This window comes from Neopelma chrysocephalum, unplaced genomic scaffold (genome assembly GCF_003984885.1).
Source record: "Neopelma chrysocephalum unplaced genomic scaffold, ASM398488v2 Primary Assembly neopelma1_96770, whole genome shotgun sequence".
NCBI classification, from domain to species: domain Eukaryota; kingdom Metazoa; phylum Chordata; class Aves; order Passeriformes; family Pipridae; genus Neopelma; species Neopelma chrysocephalum.
Window position 1 is genome coordinate 1,249,295 of NW_020925414.1, and position 20,667 is coordinate 1,269,961.

At 38.5% G+C, this 20,667-nt stretch overlaps 1 protein-coding gene across 5 annotated transcripts in view; it reads left to right on the top strand.

Moving 5' to 3' along the window:
• The window catches only part of DDX4 (DEAD-box helicase 4), a 77,772-nt gene that overhangs the window by 48,635 nt on the left and 8,470 nt on the right, over window positions 1–20,667 (top strand). For all 5 annotated transcript variants that reach the window (XM_027709340.1, XM_027709341.1, XM_027709342.1 and 2 more), the window contains 11 exons: window positions 4,921–5,002; window positions 5,868–6,164; window positions 7,516–7,636; window positions 10,293–10,462; window positions 11,609–11,760; window positions 14,585–14,750; window positions 15,365–15,447; window positions 16,002–16,218; window positions 17,470–17,652; window positions 19,013–19,114; window positions 20,425–20,571. In XM_027709340.1, coding sequence (XP_027565141.1) covers window positions 4,921–5,002; window positions 5,868–6,164; window positions 7,516–7,636; window positions 10,293–10,462; window positions 11,609–11,760; window positions 14,585–14,750; window positions 15,365–15,447; window positions 16,002–16,218; window positions 17,470–17,652; window positions 19,013–19,114; window positions 20,425–20,571 — 1,720 coding nt within the window. The remainder of the gene's footprint in view (window positions 1–4,920; window positions 5,003–5,867; window positions 6,165–7,515; window positions 7,637–10,292; window positions 10,463–11,608; window positions 11,761–14,584; window positions 14,751–15,364; window positions 15,448–16,001; window positions 16,219–17,469; window positions 17,653–19,012; window positions 19,115–20,424; window positions 20,572–20,667) is intronic.

The following is a 20,667-nucleotide window of genomic DNA, read 5'->3' on the forward strand; positions in this document are numbered from 1 at the left end:
CTGGCGTTGAAATCACCCAGGATAATGATCTTATCATCTGCGGGCACCTTCTGGGTAAGGCAGCGCAGATCAGTGTAAAATTTATCTTTTTCAGCAGGGTCGGCTTGGAGAGTTGGGGCATATATACTAAAGATGACAACGTGTTGCTTGTTGTTTAGTGGAAGGCATAGGGAGATAATGCGATCAGAATGACCTGTCGGCAGATTTTCGAGTTTAGGGACAATAGAGTTTTTGATCATGAAGCCGACACCTGAGAGATGTTTTTCGGTTCTGGACTTACCTGACCAAAAGAGTGTGTAATTGGCACCGTGTTCTCTGAGGCTGCCTTCCTTGTGAAGGCGAACTTCACTGAGAGCAGCAATGTCGATGTTGAGACGAGCCAGTTCATGAGCAATTAGGGCAGAACGTCGCTCAGGACGTCCGCTGTCCGCAGAATCGAGCATGGTTCTGATATTCCAACATGCTAGAGTTAATTTAGGTACACCTTAGGAGGCAGGTGCATGCCTTTGTCTTTTGATCTTTGTGCGACCGCATTGGAAGAAGATGCCCGTTGGCCTGTGGTTAACCAACCGGGTGAAGGTGGAGATGAGCTTTGTTTAGGCCACCTTTTCTAGGCCCCTCTCCGAGTGGAGCAAGCAGTGCTCTCCTTGAAAAGGCTGCTTGGTCGTTCAGGGTGCTACCCCAAGAGACTGTCATTTCCGGTCAGTCTCAGGTGACCAATATCCTGAACCGCCTGCATGCAGGGTTGGGTCTGCAGCTCCCAGTGCACCTTTCACCTGCCGTTTCGACCCTCGCCCGTCACTACAGGACTTTTTGCATGTGGGTAAAGCCTTCAAGCCTGCACAATGGATTTTTTGGTGAGATGCAGTATGCACGGAACTGAACCCACCCTTTAATCCTAAGGTTCATCTGCCAGGGCCGAGCGAGCCTGGACAGTGGCAGCGAGGTCCTCAGGATGTAGGTTTAATTAGAGTGACCTTCTCTTAGATGGATGGCCTTACAGGGCTAAGCGAGCTCCATCTGCCCGGGTTTGGGATTAGAGTTGTCCTTCTCCTAGGATGACTGCCTGAAGGCTAACGAGCTCATCCTGCCCAAGAATGTAGTGTATCTGGTCCTATGGTTTTGACCTGTCTGGCATGGGCGACCCTACCGAAGGCATGTACCATCACCAGCATAGCTCGCAACCACATAGGGGTGGACAGGCTATGTACCTGTTAGAACGATTTGAGCAAGTCTTTAATTTCCTACTTTACTATCACCTATCTATATGCAATCTCAAGGAGATACCCAGGAACAACGCTTTGACCTATCCACCCTTTCAGGATGTGACAGAGCAAAGCAAATATATCCAGAACATGTCGAACCTGGGCAGTAGCCGCAGGTGAGCCAAAAACAAACAGACAAACTAAACAAACCAACCGTTCTGGCCCCTGTACCCATCCAAGGCTGGGGTGAACATACACCCTAGGCAATTGAAGTAGTAATAGATTCTCTTTATGTACTGAATTTGTTTCCTGTTGGAACACATCTTGCTACTGCTGTTTTTTTGGAGTGTGTTGCTGGGCAAACTCTTCCCTTATTTTTCTTTTAATCCCATGTGTCCTTTCAATGTTTTTTCTCCTGTTTCACACTGTCATAGCCTCAAAGATTATAAAATGCTTTCCAAGAAAAATTGAAAATAGTATTCAAGATGAGTTCTGAGAGAAACTGAGCATGAAGCATTGTTTTCACTATGATTTTGTCTTTCAGATTACTGTAAGACAATTTTTACACAAAGTTTTTGTGTAAGAAACCATAACATAGGACATAACCCCCTCTGCCTATATCCCACTCTGTCCTGAAGGGTGATCTGGTGCTTAATTGCTTCCTGTCATTATCTGAATCTGTGGGAGGAGAACATACCTTGTTTTGCCTGAAAGCTGCTGGTTTACCTGTTTTAGGGAAGTAGTACTTGCCTCCCACCTGGAGCCCTCCTGAGATACAAGTTTGCATGGAGACCTGAAATTCCAGATTAATATGAAAACATAACATGAAACAGGGACCCTAACTAGCTGCAGCAATGGTAATGCCCACCTTTTGCTTATGAACATAGTAGCTGGAGCTACTTGTCCAGTAAGTAGGAATATTGGACTCTAGGCCCTCATCTGGTGAATGGGATCTGAAACCTACTGGCAGGTCTGCTTACTAGCCAAAGGAGTAGTCTGGGTTGCTAAGAAGTTGGGCTGCTTTACAAACAGGGGTTATTACAGACAAGCTGATGAAGTGTGGGCTGGATGGGCACCAGTGAGAGGTGGATTTAAAGCTGGCTTAACAAATGGGCCCAGAGAGTGGAGATCAGTGGCATGAAGTCCAGTTGGAGGCCAGTGACTAGTGGTGTACCCCAGCGGACAATACTGGATCCAGTCCTGTTCAGCATTTTCATTAATGTGCTGGATTGTCCCACTCAGCTCTGCACTGGTGCGGCCTCATCTTGAATATTGTATGCAGTTTTGGGAATTGCAATAATAATGGCCAGTCTTCGTGAACGAAGATTTTGGGAAAGGTCTTTTACCTTTCCAGCCTGCGCAATGGATTTTTTAGGTGAGAGACAGCATGCGCTGAACTGAGCCCACCCTTTAATCCTAAGGTTCATCTGCCGGGGCCAAGCAAGCTTGGACAATGGCAGTGAGGTCCTCAGGACGTAGGTTTGTTTAGAGTGACCTTCTCATAGGTGGATGGCTTCACAGGGCTAACGAGCTCCATCTGCCCGGGAGACCGAGGAATCGAACCCGGGTCGCAGCGGTGAGAGTCCTGCATGCTAACCACTAGGCCACCAGGGGTCCCAGGAATTGCAATATAGGAAAGGTTAAAGAGCATCGAAGCTATTAGAGAGTGTCCAAAGGAGGGCAATGAAGATGGTGAAGGGCCTTGAGAGGAAGCCATATGAGGAGCGACTGAGGGCACTTGGTCTGTTCAGCCTGGAGAAGAGGAGACTGAGGGGAGACCTCTTTGCAGTCGCAACTTCCTCGTGAGGGAAAGAGGAGGGGCAGGCACTGATTTGTTCTCTATGGTGACCAGTGACAGGACCCAAGGGAATGGTCTGAAGTTGTATCAGGAGAGGTTTAGGTTGGATATTAGAGAAAGATTCTTCACCCAGAGGATGGTTGGGCACTGAAGAGGCTCCCTAGGAAAGTAGTCATAGCACCAAGCCTGACAGAGTTCAAGAAGCGTTTGGATGACACTCTCAGGCACATGGTGTGAGTCTTGGAGATGGTCCTGTGCAGGGCCAGGCATTGGACTCGATGATCTGTGTGGGTCCCTACCAACTTGGGCATATTCTGTGATTCTGCGAATTAGAATGCTCTGGCAAGAGCGTACCCTCAGTGAGTTTGCTGATCACACAAAACTGGAATGCGTGACTAATCAACCAAAGGGTTGAGTGCTGATCATAGGGACCTTGGCAAGTTGGAGAAATGGTCTGACAGGGGCTTCATGAAGTTCAACAAGGAGAAGTGCCAAATCCTTCATCTGGGGAGGTACAAGCCCAGACACCACAAAGTACAGGGGGCTGGCCAACTGGAGGGCAGCTTTGCAGAAAAGGCCTTGGGGCTCCTGGTGGACACCAGGTAGAACAGCAATGTGCTGTTGTGACGAAGAATGCTAATGGTATCCTGGGCTGTGTTAGGAGGAGTATAACCAGCAGGTCAAGGGATCCTGCCCCTCTGTTCAGTACCTCTGAGGCCACACTTAGAGTATTTTGTCCAGTTCTGGACTGTGCAGTACAAGAGAGACGTCAACATACTGGAGAGACTTCAATGAATGGCCACCATAATGATTAAGGGTCTGGAGCATCTCTCATATGGTAGAAACCTGAGAGGGTTGTGACTATTTAGCCTGGAGAAGAGAAGGTTCAGAGGGGATCTCATCAGTACTTGAAAGAAGGGTGCAAAGAGGACAGAGCGAGACTCTTTCCAGCAATGGGAACAGGGGCAGTGGGCACAAACTGAAACACAGGAGGTTCCCTCTGAACATCAGGAAAGATTTTTAGCTGTGAGAATGAGTGAGTACTGGAGCAGGTTACCCAGAGTTTGTGGAGTCTCCATCAATGGAGGTCATCCAAAGCTGTCTGTACATGGTCCTGGGCAACTGGCTCTAGGTGGCGCTGTATGAGCAGGGGGTTTGGATCAGAGGGGCTGTAGAGGTCCCTTCTGAACTCAAACATTCTGTGATTCTGTGACTTCTGACAGCAGTGCTTGAGGCAAGATGTGTGTTTGATTCTTTTAATTGTCTGGAACTTTTTAGAAGAAATTGGTCTCCTTCTTAGCTTTCCTCCTTCTTACCCTAGGGTTTGGGGTTTTTTAGCTGCACAGTAGTTCAGCTTCAAAGAACAAGCCAAAGGGAGGTGTCTTCCTTTGTCTTTGTGAAGTGTCCTTTAGCCTGTTGCCAGGGGCACTTAGCTGGGATAAAAACAATGTGAATTCACCTTCTTTTGGGTGAAAGGTGACCTGACTGTTGTTCACCTCCTGAGCAATTGTTTTACTAGGTGATGATATGGAAGATAGGTAGATCATTCCTTCTCCTACAACAGCTTTTATTTTCAAAAGAATTCACAAAGTGAATCTGCTCAGAATGTATATATATTTCTTACTAGTTCTTTATGTAATCCTTGGGGGGTAAATTACTTAAGTGGATTGGGTTGCCCTCAGCAGTAATTTAGGTACACTTCTCTCTCTCTTTGTTGTAGGAAATATATGCACTTATCTTAGGAAAACTGCATCGAATTTCTTCCATTGTGCAGGAAAGTAACACTCAGACAAAACAATAATTAATTTGAATACAAGTGAGAAATGCTAAATAGCATTATTAACTCTTACACAAATACTAACAAAGTATTACAGGGACATCTTTACTTGAAGTATGTTATTTTTTTTTTTATGACAGCATTTCATGCCCGTAGTTACTGAGAAGGAAATGTTCAGCTCTTTGATTTGGATGTTCGTCCTGCTCTGCAGCTCTGTAGCAGGTATGTTTCTTGATTATTAGCACCTGTCTTGCCATAAGAAAATTTTCCAAAAGGTGATGTCCTCCAAATGAAATTTTGAAGAGTTCTGAGAACAGAAAAGTGTATTTTAAAAGTAGATTGACTAAGTAGTGTACAGTATATGTAGAAAAATTAATTTATGGCAGTCTTGATGTCCTCTTCTATACAGATTTATTTATGAAACTTATTAATGATTTAATAATTACAAATTTATGAAATTTGGCTTCAAGAAATAAGTAACAAAACAACACAAACCAGGTAGCTCTTTGCAGGACTTTAATGGGTGATTTTTGCACTGTTTGATAAGTTTGTTGTTGAATTCATTCATTCAACCCACTTAAGTGTTTTTCTTTTGCATGTATTTTAATTACAATTCCTACACTCTGTCTGGCAATATAAATTCTAAGGGGTGTACAGGTACTAATGAGATATTGAAATATATTGCAGCTTAGTTGTAAATTTTAACCTTTTAGTTTGATATATTTTCTGATATTGTAATTAGTAATGATAACATGTAAATGGTATGCATATATTTTACATATAGGAATGTTTTATAAAATCAAATTTTTCTTCAATTAGAACTAGAAGCATCTGAGTTGAAATCCCAATTATTTCAGTGAACTTTTAGAAATGTCACTCCAATATAACACCTATTCTAATATAGTAATTCATATGAACTGAGTTTTCAAACAGCAGTGTCTGATTTGAGTGACTAACCAAGCATTTTATTTGAACTCTCTTTGACAAAAACCCAAAATTATTTCTAGACAACAAAATAACTTACAATTTTTTCCACTGGTATTTTAAGATTAATTAGGCTATGTGATGTCTTTGATTTTGTTTTTAGATGAAAACTCTATCAGAGATGCTGACATTTTTCCTTCATCTACTGAAATTAAAAGAGGATCCTCCCTGAAACGATTTTGTATTCTTGGAAAACACCACATGCCTCACAGAAATGCAAGCCACATCATCTGGAAATTGAATGATGAATTGATTGCTCCTGAAAATTGTAACATTGTGAATGAGACTGTATCTAGTATAACCATCCCTAATTTCACTTACAGGACAGCTTATCTGAAATGTTTCATGAAGTACTTGGACAAGGAACAGCTTCTGGTTCACACAGAAGTTAAATCTGGCTGTAAGTAGAAATACAGAAAAATTGATTTACACATTTTTTAATAATTTACTCTAGTAATTTTGCTTTTAAAAGAGCTACTTTTGGTTTTTTATCTTGTGGCATCGTAAAACACCCGTATTCAAGTATCTCAATTTTTTTTCCCCTGAAATAAAGTATGAATGTACGAGCATTCCTTACTGACACTGGTCTAAAATCTCTCTGATCCCAACTTTTAGCCAGTTGAAATTTTCTGTTGAGTTCCAAAGGTGCTGGGTATATCCCTTTGGTTATATCTTTTGTCTAACTTAGCCATATTTGGCTTTCTCCAGAGAGGACTTCCTCTGTAGTCCTCTCTTCCAAAGAAATTTTAGTTATAAATCTCTTACAGAGAAGGTTAAAGTATGTATATGAATTCTCTAGTTTATTGAACAGATTAAGTCCAGATTATACTAATGTATGCCTGGAGGTCCCATTCTAATAAAGAAGCAATAAATGCAGAAAGACATCTGTAGAATAAAATGCAGCAGAAAGTATTGCTTGTCTGCGAAGATCATTGTGCCATAAACTTGTCAATAATAGAAAAGTTCTTTTGAATGTTCTATTAGATGGGACAGAAAAGTACTATTTTGAAAAGAGGGCTTTTTCATCCAACTTATTTCAATGGGCACAGTTCTCTTCCTTTCCACTCCAGTTTCTTCTAACCAGTGAAGTAATCTAGCTGTAACAAAGAAATCTTTGAGGGTGTTACATTTTTGTGGATGACTTCAGACTACAGAGATTGTAGAAGGTTGTTTCCTTTATGCTGTCTTGCATAAAGAGATAAAGAGAGTCCAGAATTAGTGATCTCTTCAAGGTCACCTAGATCTGTTTCCCAGGAATTTGTCTTCTGCACTCTGTATGTGATTAGATGTTCTCTGAGAGAATCAAGAGGAGTTTTGTCTTTCAAAGAATGCTTCTTTTTTTGGAACTTTTGTACTATTTCTTTGTTTTTCTCTTACTGCCTGGACTGGCATTGAGCTACAGGTGTGTTGCAGGTGGGAGGTGGGGTATGTGTGTACTTAGAGGTCAGGACAGTGTATGTAGTGATTTGATACAAGCTAGTTAATTGATTACTGCCTTTAGGCCACCTAGTAAAGTGTTTTCAAGATGTAGCTGGAGAAAATCTCTCTGTCTCCCCAGGGAAAGACAGACTGGTTTTGATTTTGATCTTATGAAGAGTTTTGAGGGCAGTAAGGAATAATAAAATGAAGTGCTATGCAATACACTGGGTGAAGTTTGCCATAATCTGCTTTTTGACCAATAAAATCAGCTGTACATTAAAATTACTTATTTGCACTGGGTTGTTTTTTTTCTTAAACCTTTGTCATTGCAGTTCCTCCAGACACTCCAGGAAATATTTCCTGCATTTATTACTTTGATGATAACCTTACCTGTACCTGGAATTCAGGAAGAAAAACAAGTTTTACAAGAAACTATACTCTTTACCGAAAACTGTAAGTATAGAGGAGGTATTGGGAACTGGGTTGCTGGAGTGTGATAACCAGCCCACTTCCCCTCTCATCCTGACTTCTATTTAAAGAAAACCTGGAAACATCATGGAATTCAGAGTCATGGCATTAATGTAAATTAGATTAATTAATTCAGGGTTGGTAATTGTTGAAAAAAGTTACAATGACCTTTTTACTGTGCTGTAAAAGGAATTGAGCATACTCAACCCGATATTCAGTAGAGAAATGTTTATATCAGAAGTGATATGCACTTGTTCCCTTGAAGTAGCATTACTAATTAGGTTGAAATTGTAGGATAGGAAAATCTCTTTAGTTTTATCTCCATTGTAGGTTTGACATTTTAGGCTTCTACCTTTTCTATGTGGAACTTTCTTTCTTCTTCTGGTGCTTATATAACTTACAACTTAGCTGAGTTAGTGAAATCAGAAGTAAGAACAGCTATTGAAAGTATGTTTCAGTATTATTCCTTCCTCTACAAGCACAAATGCTTCATTAACCATACAGAGAATTGGACTGCAGAACTATTTCCAGTAAAATCTAATCATTAATTTTAATCCAGATAACTCCCCAGCTGAGTTTAACATATGACTACAAAAGCATTGGTACAAGGGGTGGAGATCCATGGGTGGAACAGCTCTGCATGATAGAGAAGATTGGACTGCTGCTTTTTGCAGCAGCACAGGCTTACACTAGCTTAAAATGTTGATGAAATACCGGCCCCAAAATGCATTTTGAGTTACAAAATTATCTGCTTGCTTACTGCATCATATGAAACATTTAGCACAGGCCCCTATCTGAGTTTTCATTAGTTGAAGAATTTCTCTGTGGGTCAGTAAAATGAAACATATTTTGTTAGTTTTGCATTCTACACTACTTATTATGGAAGTAAATGCTGTAAAGACAACATATTATCAGTATGTTCTTTCTGTCAAATTTGTATTGCCTTGGGATAGTTTGGCAGTAGTGGATTTTGGCTTTTTTCTGTATTTAAAAAATGAATAAAAGCTTGTTATTACATAGTTCCATGTGGCATGTGTTACTAGCTCAATCAACCTAACTGTATTTTTAAAGGAAGTCCTGTATGGAGTTATATGATTTCACTTCTCTTTGAGATTTTAATAAAAAGTAATCTGTAGTGGTTTGAACCAGGTTTTCCCCCTGAAGCTAAGAAAGTGGTAACCCCCAGGGGGTGGTGACCCTTGGGGTTTGACCAATCTGCGCTCCTGCAAAATATAAACATATGTCTAGACCGGAAAAGAAAAGGTGCTTGTTGTTAGAAGAAGAGATGGCCATGTTCTGAGCCACGAGGAGCCGGGGCAAGAGCCCTGGGGGCTCTGCCCCCCCCCAGCCCTGGCTGGGGGGCTATGGGGACTTGGAACGTTGTTAAACTGGGCTAAGTACGTGTAGCTGAGAAGCTGAAGGAGTTTTCTCCACCATGAGTGGGCAGACGGAGCAGCAGCAGAGACAGCAGCGTCCGAAGAGCAGTGGCAAAGAGCCAAGCAGATAAGAAGAATAGAGCTGCTGAGCAGGAAGACACAGAGATCTCTGATGGAGAGAGAGAGAGAGAGTTTCGGGGGTAAGAATTGAATAACCAAAACTTCCCCCAAACTACTTTGAGACCCCTCCTAGGAGGAGGGAGATGGAAGAGCCTCAGAGTGTTACAGCACTGCTGAGAGAGGAGCAAGAAGCTCAGGCCTCCTGAGAACTAAGCCAGGACGGCCAAAGGAATGTGTGTGTGTGGGGTGACCTTTGCCCCCCCCCACTGCTGCTAAGCTTCAGAGAAGCTAGCAGCCGTCTTGAGGCTGAGCACAGAAGCTCTGCAAAGGGGCTTGACTCCCCTGAAGATACCAGACCGTCACGAAGGCTTCTGCACTTCGTCGACATGACCGTGGTGGAGCAACCTTTGTCTGGGGTAACGCAGCCCACGGAAAGACCCTTCGTTTGTGTTGGGGGGCCGAGAGGGGTTTGGAGGCCTCCCTCGTGTGTATTGGCAAAAGTCCAACGACTGCTGCTTCATGAAAGACACAGAGAGCCTACCGCCCTAGAGAGACCTGCTGCTCAGAGACTGGAAGGAGTCTTTTCTTCTTCTTCCCTCCTGGACTTTTATTTGGAAGGGAGAAGAGATTTGGCCCATTGTAAATATTATATGTCATGGTAAAGATAGAGTTAAGATTGTATGTAATAGTATTATGCTATTTATTTATGTGTACAGTCACTGTAATATATTCCCTTCCCCCCATTTTGAGTCTTGTGTTTTTGTCTGGAAAACCCATCTCACACTGGGTTGAGATGTGGGAGGGGGGCTAGGAATCAGGAATTGGATTTTGGGCTCTAAAACCATGACAATAATCATAGCATGTGGATTTCCTATTAAGGCCTTTTTACTCTTTGCTCTGCTCCTGGAAAATGGTTTTACTAATTGCAGTTAAAACTAACTGAGTCTGTGCAGACTATTTATATGCATTTGTATAAGCAGTGCAATTAGGAAAGAGTATTCATTGCACAAACAAATCATCTGAAGGTGTTCACTAGTAGAAAAGTCTTGCAACCTCAAAAATCTATAAATAATAACCCAACAGTGAGTTTGAATTATTCTGAGGAAAATCTCTAACTCCTATAATTTTTCTCTTATGTTTTTTAGGGCGACTAATCCAAATACTATAGTCAGCTCCTGCCAGAGTAAAACAGAGTCATGTTCATTTCTTTATCCAGATACTCCGTATAGTAGTGCTTTTTGTTTTCAAGTGAAAGCTGAAAATGTTTTGGGTGAAGCCTTATCGAAGTGTGTTCCTATAGCTATGGGAAAAATAGGTAATTAAAGAAGAGTTAAATAAAGATTTAATTGATAGTCTTTCTGTATAAAATTCTTCAAAGTGATGTGTTACAGCAGTAATTTTCATAATTTTCTTGATCTTACAGAGAGTTGATGAAAAATGACAGGATGCTGTATTCATACTATGAAATACCTAACTGCAGCAATATTTTTTTAAGATAATGTCTGATGTATCCATTATAAATTACTAAGTTTTAGTTATTGACAAGTAAAGGCAATGTACTAAAGCTTTTTGTTGAACTAAGTGGTACTTGGACTATACTTTTCTATTTCTGAGTGGTACTAAATGTACTACAACACCCAGCTGTAAATTAATAGTGATATTATAATTTCTCCAGGGCCGCCTATCATTTACTCTGCTATTCTACTTTCTGGTTAGGCATGTTAAAAACCACCTGTTCTGTGTGCAATAATAATAATTGCACACAGGAGCAAAAATATTTTGTCTACCTCTTCTCCCTGTGCCCTGTGCTCTGTTTTCCTCTGTTCACTTTGGTGTAGATAATCAATAATCCTTATTGCTGCAACACTCGTCAACTTTCCAGTCATATGCTCCTTTATTCCTGTGTTCCAACCAGCTGTGGCTCCTCATTACTCTTCACATTCTCTGTGCCAACCATCTCTTTCCTCATTGCTAATCCATGCTTTCTCCACTTTGTCCTTCACACTTCTCTCCCCCTCAAATCCTTTTCAGCTGAATTCTTCCTTTCTCTGCAGTTCAGACTTGTCTTTGGCATCCCAGCTCTGCTTTATTTATTTTCCCTGCTGTTATCTCCGAGTAGTATTTTTTCAGTGCTGATACAGATGAAAGAAATCTGCACATGTGTTTGAGAGCAGGTTTGTGAGCAAAATCATAGAAAAGCTTGGCTGGCCAGGGACACCTTCTACTAGACCAGGTAGTTCAAAGTCCCATTTAATTAAATCAGTTATATGTGCAATTTCTCTTACAGACAACTTCCCAAACGTAGAGTTATGTCTGTGAAACAGACCAAAACATGAATACTCTGATAGGACATGTGTTATTGGGATACTGATTAAACTTCTTGGAACACACATAGCCAGAGAAATTCTAAACTTTTATAGAGGCATTTTCCCCTCCTAATGTTTTTTTTCCTTCATTCTAGAGAAATTTGACCCTCCTGAAATACTTTTAGTTAAAACAATCAGCGGTATAAAGCAGTTACTTACAGTAACCTGGAAAATGCCTGAGAAGATTGTCCCTTCAAAAGATTTAACTTGCCAGGTTCAATACAGAAACTTGTATTCAAACTCTACAGTAAGTTACATCATTTTTCTTCTGAATGCCAGTCTCTTTGTGACTAATAGTGACTAATGCTATAAAAGTTTAAATAGGAAAAAGGCAACAATTAGTTTGAACTAATGTTTTAAAACTTGTTATTTTAATGGAATGTAATAAGGTATTCATGGTTTTAAGAACATTGTTTTGTTATCTAGTATTAATTATTCTCTTTCTTTTGCTCCTTTTCTGTTTTGTACATACCATACTTGTCAGTATACGTCCTTGAAAGGCTAAGGAATGATCCTGGACCAAGGGATTACACAGGCAGTCAATCAAAATATTTTATTTTCCCCTTGCATTCTGGTGTGGAAAACATCACTTACCCTCAAACAAAATAGTGGAATCTGATTAAGAGGGACTAATGTTACAATAATTTTAAAGTGAACCAAAATATGAATTTTACAGGATGGAAAATAAGGGAAGTTATTTTTCTGAGTTTGTCTTTCTGACAGTTAAATGGAAATGTAGGTGCCAGATGATCTATTCCTATGCTCCTCAATATGGAAGGGATTCTGTTTGTAGTTTTACTGTTTCCTCTGTCAAATTCAAGAATGGTACAGGTTCCTTGGCTTACTTTTCTGAGTTCACTGAACTTAGCTTGATCTTAGTGTTTCATACATTATATGTGTAATTTTGTGAGAGAAGAATTCAAGGTAGTCTTCAAAGCTTTCAAGAAGTTCCTAATACTGAAGATGTTTCTAATTAGCATTCTTTTAACATTCTCATGGCAAGCATCTCTACTGTAGATATGACATACTGATTTTTGGATTCAAGATATAGTATTTGGGATGATTGGATGGGCAGAATAGCTCAAATCCACTTGGGATATTAGAAATGGAACTAATAGTTATTAAAAAAACCTGTTCAAGATGTTTATCCCTTTGGAGTCAAGGCACTGGTGTCCTTGTGATGCTTGCTTGCTATGGGGTCCTTCCCCAGTGTTGAAAACATTCACATTTTTGTAAAGTTACAGCTTTATTGTGTATTGTGTCTGTTTTTCAGCACCTGCATTAGAAATCACCTTTCTGCTTTTCCAGCATTGAATACAGTCTACATCCATTTGCTTCCTCACATCTTACCTGCATTTTCCCACAGACAATCTAGAGAAAAAACAGTAACTACCCATGATCAGTGAAGACATAGAAGGTGTTTTTCTGTCAGCACATATGTGCAAAAAAAAATCCCAAACAAATGAACAAAAAGAATATTTGAGCCTTTTAAGCTGTCCTACCAAAAAACCAGTCTAAACAGTTTGGTGTGAACTGTTTTTACTGAGTGAAAAGCAGGTTACCTGTTTTTCCATCTGCATATACCGAATTTCTACTAAGTTTCTGATTATAATGAAATATTGTTAACAGCCTTTTGGCAAGTAACTAAAAGCTAGTCGGTGGTGTCTCCAGTTCTATGTCAGGTTCTGCAGGAGGCTGATAATAGTTTTGAAACCCGTTTTGCTGTAGGTTCAATGAAGAGTCTGTCACCTAGAGTGCTTTGTAGGTCCCTGAATTCATTCTTATAGAAGCAGTTTTCTTTTTTTGACAATGAGTTTCTTGGGATCAGAATGGACTAAAAATTTCAGTTTCATTAGACAGTGCAATTCCCATTGTGGTGTTTATAGGAGTGGGTGTCTGCATTTTGTATTGTTATAGTTTGATTCATTTTTTATTGGAAGGTTCAAGTGGTAGAAGACAAGAATTTCTTCACAGTTTTTTAGTCCTACTGAGAATCTATGTGACTTTACTACTTCAATTCAGCTCCCAAGAGGGAATCTTCCTTATTAAAAAACTTACCTTTGCTGACGTTGTTAGAATTTAGCTAGCTTGAACATTTATTTTGGTGTCTTTCTGTTTCAGTAATCTGAAATTTAAGAGGGGAAGAGTTGTTAATTATTAAGTAATTTTTGCAATTTGGAAGATAATACATTAATGTTGGTATAGTGATTATATCAGTCCTTCTGTTCACAAACACTTATCTTTCTATAGTTCCTGTTGTTTTTTTCTGCTTCATGTTGTCAGTCCAATTGAGTTGATGCATCAACTCCAGTTCCTGGTTTTCATATCTATTTTATTTGTTTTAGAAGAGTAATCTAGCTTCTGACTTCCATCAGTGAGAAGTGAGTGGAGCTCCTTTTAAGACAAAGAAATTACTCACCTTGTCATTACTCTTCCAAAAATATACTGCATCAGTGATTTCTCATGCTCTTGTCTTCCTTCCCCACTTAAAAGCTCCATCTTATTTTTCTTTTCCCCTTGATATCAAACTTTTTTGTGTTTCATTTGTCTTTTCATGTTAATCCTTTGCTGATAATCTTTGGAACGGTCCACAGCCACACAATTGTATGGCTAGGAGCTAGAAGACCTTGTAACTCAGAAAAGAAAAACAAGAAAGAAGTACCCAGCTGGCTCACAAAATGCTTCCCCCAGCATGCTGTTGTGGGATATTATTATGATAATAGCTTTGCAATAACCAGCTGCTTCCTATCAGTGGGAACTGCATTCATCCAGCGCTTCGTGTGCCAGCACAGCTGCTCTAGAATCATGTGTGAGCTGTACACAATTCAAGCCACAGGACAGTCAGTACAGCTCTAGTTTTGGCTTAAGTTTTTCAAACCCTAGGGTTTTACCGGAAGAATGAAGAGGCTATACAGAAAAATGAAATACAGTCTTGAGTTTCAGAGGATTGAGGTGGGAAACGTTAAAACTGCGTCTTTTGTGTTATTTTTGTTTCAATTTTTTTTTTTAATAATTCAAATATCTGCACACAATTTTCTATCAAATAATTTTGTTCATGTACCTACTTTCAGAAATGTGTCACTGTCCCACTGAATTCCGCAGAGAAGACAGGATCATGTAATCTCACAGGTCTGTGGGACTCCACAGAATATTCTGTTGCCATTCGATGTATCAGTAATGAATCCATATTTTGGAGTGAATGGAGTGGAGAGAAAAATGGAAGCACGGAAGAGAAAGGTGGGCTGACTACCTGTGAAAGTTTTCTTTAGTTATACTTTGAGGCATTAGGATTTAATAAACCATGTTTTCAGTCTATTGTCTATTGCGTTTAGAATTCTGTTGCTTAAACAGAACATGTGCGTTTTGTTTAAAGATAGAAGAGGAAAACTAAAACACAAGAGCAAGTAGTGGAGGAGATTTGAAAAGTGATTCAAAGAATATAGGGCTAAGGAAGAAAATGGGTGAGTAGACAGTGAAGAGAGGGAAAATTAGGAGTGCAGATGGAGATTGAACATTGCAAAATAGGATAGTAGCAGAAATGTAGTATAGCAAGTATGTTCAATAAAATTAATCATAAGTAGAGACACTAAATTGCCAGTTATAAAACAAGACTACAAAATCTCCTCTAGGAGACTCTAATACTTAACAATAAAAGAAAGCAGAAGGAAACTTATGGAAAGAGAGAAGCTGTACTTACTAGGGGAAAAAAGGCACAGCATTACACAGGAGAAAACTTATTTTTAATAACTTTCTCTCAGTCTGTATGTTTGAAACCTTTTGTTTGTTTTACCATATTGGACTATCTTTTTAATATAGCAAACATATTCAAGTTATTTTTTGTCCTTATATAGCTCCTTCAGAAAAAGTGGATTTGTGGAGGGTAATTGAGTCTTCGCACTCACCTGGAAGTAGATCTGTACATCTTATGTGGAAGGTATATACTGTTTTTTATACTCTTTATGTGAATTGATAATCATATTGGTATCCTGTAACTGATGTTGTGTTTAAGTATTTTAGTGTTGTAGGACATATAACTGCCAGGGGCATTTGCTGTCATCAGAAAAAAACCTCACTGAACTAAAGCAGAATTAAAAAGGCTTTTGTTTACTGAATGGTAGATGAATAGAGTTTTGTAATGTCTGTGGAAAGGAAGCATTAAATTGTGTTCAGATCACTGGAAAATCTGATTGAAAGTCTTTACAACTACTTTTAAATGATATGGCTTACCAAAGCTATGTTAAATTCACTTTAATCTTCTAGTAAAGTGTCCAAAGACTTTTTGCATTTCAAATCTCAGGACTTTTGAACCTTTCCTTCAAGGAAATTGTTATGGCTCTGTCATGAAAATGGGACTGAAGAAAGTACGTTGCTTTTCTAAATATGGTATAATCATTTTGTAATTTAATCTGGACTCTTCAATGCAGCATATATTTTTGATTATGCAAATAACACTGTGAAACACTTACTACTGCTTATTTTTTTTAATAGCCATTGAATAACTTTCCACCTTCTGGGAGAATTCTAGGCTACAAAATACAGTATTTTCCAGAAAACAAGACTGCACTTAAAATTATAAACAACTCTACTGACAAGAAAATCACTTTACTTTTAAATAACAAGGCACATATAGTATCTGTTACTGCCTATAACTCTGCTGGAAATTCTCCTGAAGCTATTTTGAGGATTCCATCCACAGATGAAAAAAGTAAGATTTCTCAATGCCATGTTATATTTTTCTCACTAACAAAAAATTATCTTCATGACATCTGTTTAAGTTTTGTTATAGTGGAAGTAAAATTGTGTTAAGGACTTCTGTCATACATCTGTATCTATATCCATACCTATATCTATATCTTGTTGTTGTGTTTTGCTGTCATGCATCTGTTATAGATGATTATTGTTAGGGCTTTTATTTTGAGATACAGTTGTTAAGATATGAATACTTTCTGATGTTTATTTCTATATGATTTCTATTGTATTATTTTCTGAGGGTTTTTTAGTTTGGTTTGTGGTTTTTCCTAACCTTGCACCTACCAAATACATTTATAGAGTGCTACCCAATTCTGTCACATCCCTTTGCTAGATCATAAAATTGGTTATGGCAGGGCAATATTGCAGAGCATTAAACAGCATCATTCAAAGATAGGTTAAATAGAAGTCTCTAAGATGTGTCAGTGGAACCAGAGAGAGAAGCCTTGTGTTTATTCTCTTTTTGTGTGCATGCACAAAGTACCTCATCCCACCCACTGCCAGGGTCAGGAAGTTGGTCTGCTCTAGCACAACAGCTGAGCTCTTTGGCTCTTATATTTAATTGTGATACCTCTGTGAGCCTTGTATTCCAACATCCTGCTGCCTACTGTAATCTGAAAGAGAGTCTACATTTGAAACACTCGAATAATTTCTGTATCAGTTGTTCATGAAATAAGTGCAAGTGTCCCCCTAGAACTGTTCAATCAAATTCCATTTCTAATTAAAAAACTAAATGTGTAGATGTGCTGTCATCTTGCCCTGGAGGTTTCTGACTACCTCTCTACCCGCTTCTGTATCCCACCATAAATGTTTTTCTGATTTTTCTATGCTGTGACATCTTTCCTCTCCCCACCCTAGAGGCATCTATTTTTCCCTCTGCTTCATCAGGTCTTTTTTGTCTCTGCTTTGCCAGGTGGGGTTTTCAGTCAGACTTTTATTACATCTGTTCTGCAGGCTGATGGTGCACCTTTGCTTCACTGTCACTCATGACCTTGCTGACTTACTTTACTGTTCTTCTATTGCCTTTGTTGTCTCAATCAAAACTTGCTTGTCTGCACAAACTGCAAAATTGGTAGTAAATTGGTTTGCAAAATTTTACAAACTGTAAAATTCAGATTCTAAAAGGGAGACTTGTCTTCAGATTCTGTATGTATTTTTGAAGTTTTTATGAAAATAGAATTGCTGATATTATCTGTTAAATTTTTAGCTGCTCAGATTATTGAAACAGTGAGGACCCCTCCGTCAAATGAAGAAGTGGTTGTGGAATGGGTAACCTCTAAACCAGAAGCAACAGAATATGTAGTTGAGTGGTTTGAGGACTTGGAGATGGATCCTTTTAGTAGATCGTGGCAATATGTGTCGAATTCTACAAACTGGAAAACTAACAGAAGTACGTTTATTTATCGGCTACAGCTGTAATAATGTACAGATATGTATGTATTTATAGGTAGACTGGAAAGAACAAATGAGGATGAACTCATCCAGCTTTCCTCAGACCATTTTAAACATAGCAGTGTTATTACATGCTTTATTGAAATCCCTGCAAATAATTTAATAGCAATTTTAACTCTTTCAAATTTTCATGCAACATGCAAGATGGTATTTGCTCCCATGTAAGATTAGGCTTCAGATTTTGTGTTTAAGCACTTCTGTGGCTTCATCTTATGCCAGTAGGGAGGCCTATAGCAGATGTATGTTATTTTAGCAGAGAAATCTACAATGAAAAAGATTAATTTAAATATGGGAAAAGGTCATGATAGTTCATGTGTTTTAGAAGAGAGCAAGAAACCTGAAAGAGGATTTTAGTGCGAATTCTACTTTGAAATAAGCAAGTGGAGTGATTGGTCAATCTGGCATGTTAGATGTTATATAACCACATTTGTATTATGATCTAAGGCATTTTTAAGAGTTTTCAGTGACCTTATGAAGCACTGACAATTAGAGGAGGATCTTCTCAGTTTTTTTTCTAGAGGCTGACTTTTTAAAAACAGATAATCTTTGTAACTGCTAATGTTTTGGCTATGCCTATGTAGTTTCAATGAAAAACCAAAAAGCGTACAGAGCTCAAGAGATGTGTGCAAAGGCAAAGTTGTGAATGTTGATGTCAATGTGAATATCCCATGTCCATTACCTTTAGCTAATATAATGCATCTCATTTTCCTTATACATTTGGATTTGGGTGGTGACTACTGCTCTGGAGAGCCTGTTACAGTGCTCAACCACCCTCAGGGTGAAAAACCTTCTCCTAATATCCCTGACATAACTAAGGTTCTAAGTATTAAGAGCTGGGGTTCCACTGTACCTTTTGAACTATTTGATGCATGAGACGAAACTGTCTTCTGCAGAGCAGTAAACATAAAGATATGTGAAATTAAAAATATTACCGTAAGTGCAATTTTTTACAGGTTATTTGAAAATAGAAACTTCCTCCAAAACCATAAAGTCTTTCGAGATGAGTAAGTGGGTTCATATGGAGAAGTCATATAAGGCTGAAGTGTAATGACCCATTCGAAGTATTTCTAGTGAAAAATGAGTCAGAAACCATATGCTCTTATGAATACTACTAGCAAAAAAGTGTGTTAAGGGCAGTAATGAGCATCGAAGGTAATAAATACATGTTGTGCTTGCTAAAGAGTTGAAGGAAATAATCTGTAACACTATATTTAGAATTTGTTTGGGATTTAGTCTATTTTCATTGTATTAATCTCACACAGAGAATTGTATGTAAATATTCCTTTTTTTCTTTACAGAAAACTTTAGACCATTTGTATGCTATAACATCTTGGTGTATCCTCTTTGTGGAAATAAAGTAGCAGCTCCATATACCATACAAACTTATGTTCAAGAAAAAAGTACGTATTTTAAACTAATAATGTTGTGAAAGATATGTTGTAGTCTGTCTGTCAGGATGAACTGTCTTTGATCAATTTAGTACTATCATTATTTGAAAGAGAGATGGAGATAGTGGAAAAATCCCAAGGTTTCAGGCCTCTTGATTTCTGTTTTGTTCAGCAAGAAAACATGCATTTTGTGATACTAGGATATTGCTGCTTCAATCTACTAATTTTTTGTAAAGTTTACATACTTTACACAAAGCACTTGGAAAATGTATAGCTACAAACATGAAAGGATTTTTTTAAACTAGTTATCTCTTCAGTGTTACAGCTCACTAAGATATATGCTTGATTTTAGTGCTTGACTGCATTTGTTAGTCCTAATATATGATGAAATTCTACTCACAGAATAAAATGAATGGTTTGAAAAGCTTGCTTTTTTAAAAATTTTATAATGTAACAAAATATTTGCAGTCCTGCACATGAAAAATAGTAAGAAGCTGTGACATTTGTAGTTAGATAGAAACCACAGATGAAATAGTGTTGAGGGGGAGAAGAGGAGGAATGTTTCTTTATTTGTAGAAGTTTAATGTGAATTTAGTGATTTATACATGCAGCTGTAAGAATGTAGTTTACTGGTAATTTTAAGATTTCATATGAAAATGTTGATTTGTGTGTGTGCATATATAGGACAATGCTCTACTAAACAGCATTAATTACTGGGAAGAGGTAGTGGAATATTTTATGTTTGAGTAATACTTACTAGCACAATTAGAGCTGTGCTTTCCTGTTTATAGGTAGCTATGACAGCACTCAGTGTTGTCAGAGAATGGGAAGGAAGTTACTAGTTTTAAAGCTGAAATGCAGGGAACTCTTCCTGAGAAGTTATGAGCAATGCGTGTGAGGTAGTATTGTGTAAGTAAAAAGGCTTTGTCTAATGTAATGTGCCAGATTGGGTGTGCTGGAGACACCAGTTAAATCTCAGCTCAGCCTGAGACATCCTGCACACACAGTGACCTTGCATCTGAGTTCCCCCATGAGTACGTAGCATTGCTTTACGTCTTCAACTGTCTCTGATCTTGTGAGGAAAGGCAGTAGCACTTAAAACTATGTTAACACCAGAATAAATGAGGGGAAGTTTTATCAGAAGAAATCCTACATAAAGAGAGTGAGAAAAGTTAAGGACTACGTCAGAGCACTGAGATGACATATTTTCTTGTGCATCTGTTGCCCCTAATTTTACTGGTATGTGTGAAGTAACACAGATGGATAACATTGTGGTATATTGACTTTTAGTACTTTTTCTATTTTCTGATGCTTCTGTGTAGAACCATCAGAAGGACCTGTGGCTGACACAGGCATTCCGGGAAAAAATGAAGTTACAATAAAATGGAATGAGATTTCAAAGGATAAAAGAAATGGATTTATAACTAACTATACAATATTTTATAAACCTGAAGATGGAAAAGAATTGAGTAAGTATACACTAAACAGTGATGTTTTCAACAGAATTATGACAATGTGCTGTCTGCATATAGTTATTGTCATAGTTACTAGCAAGCTTTGTTATT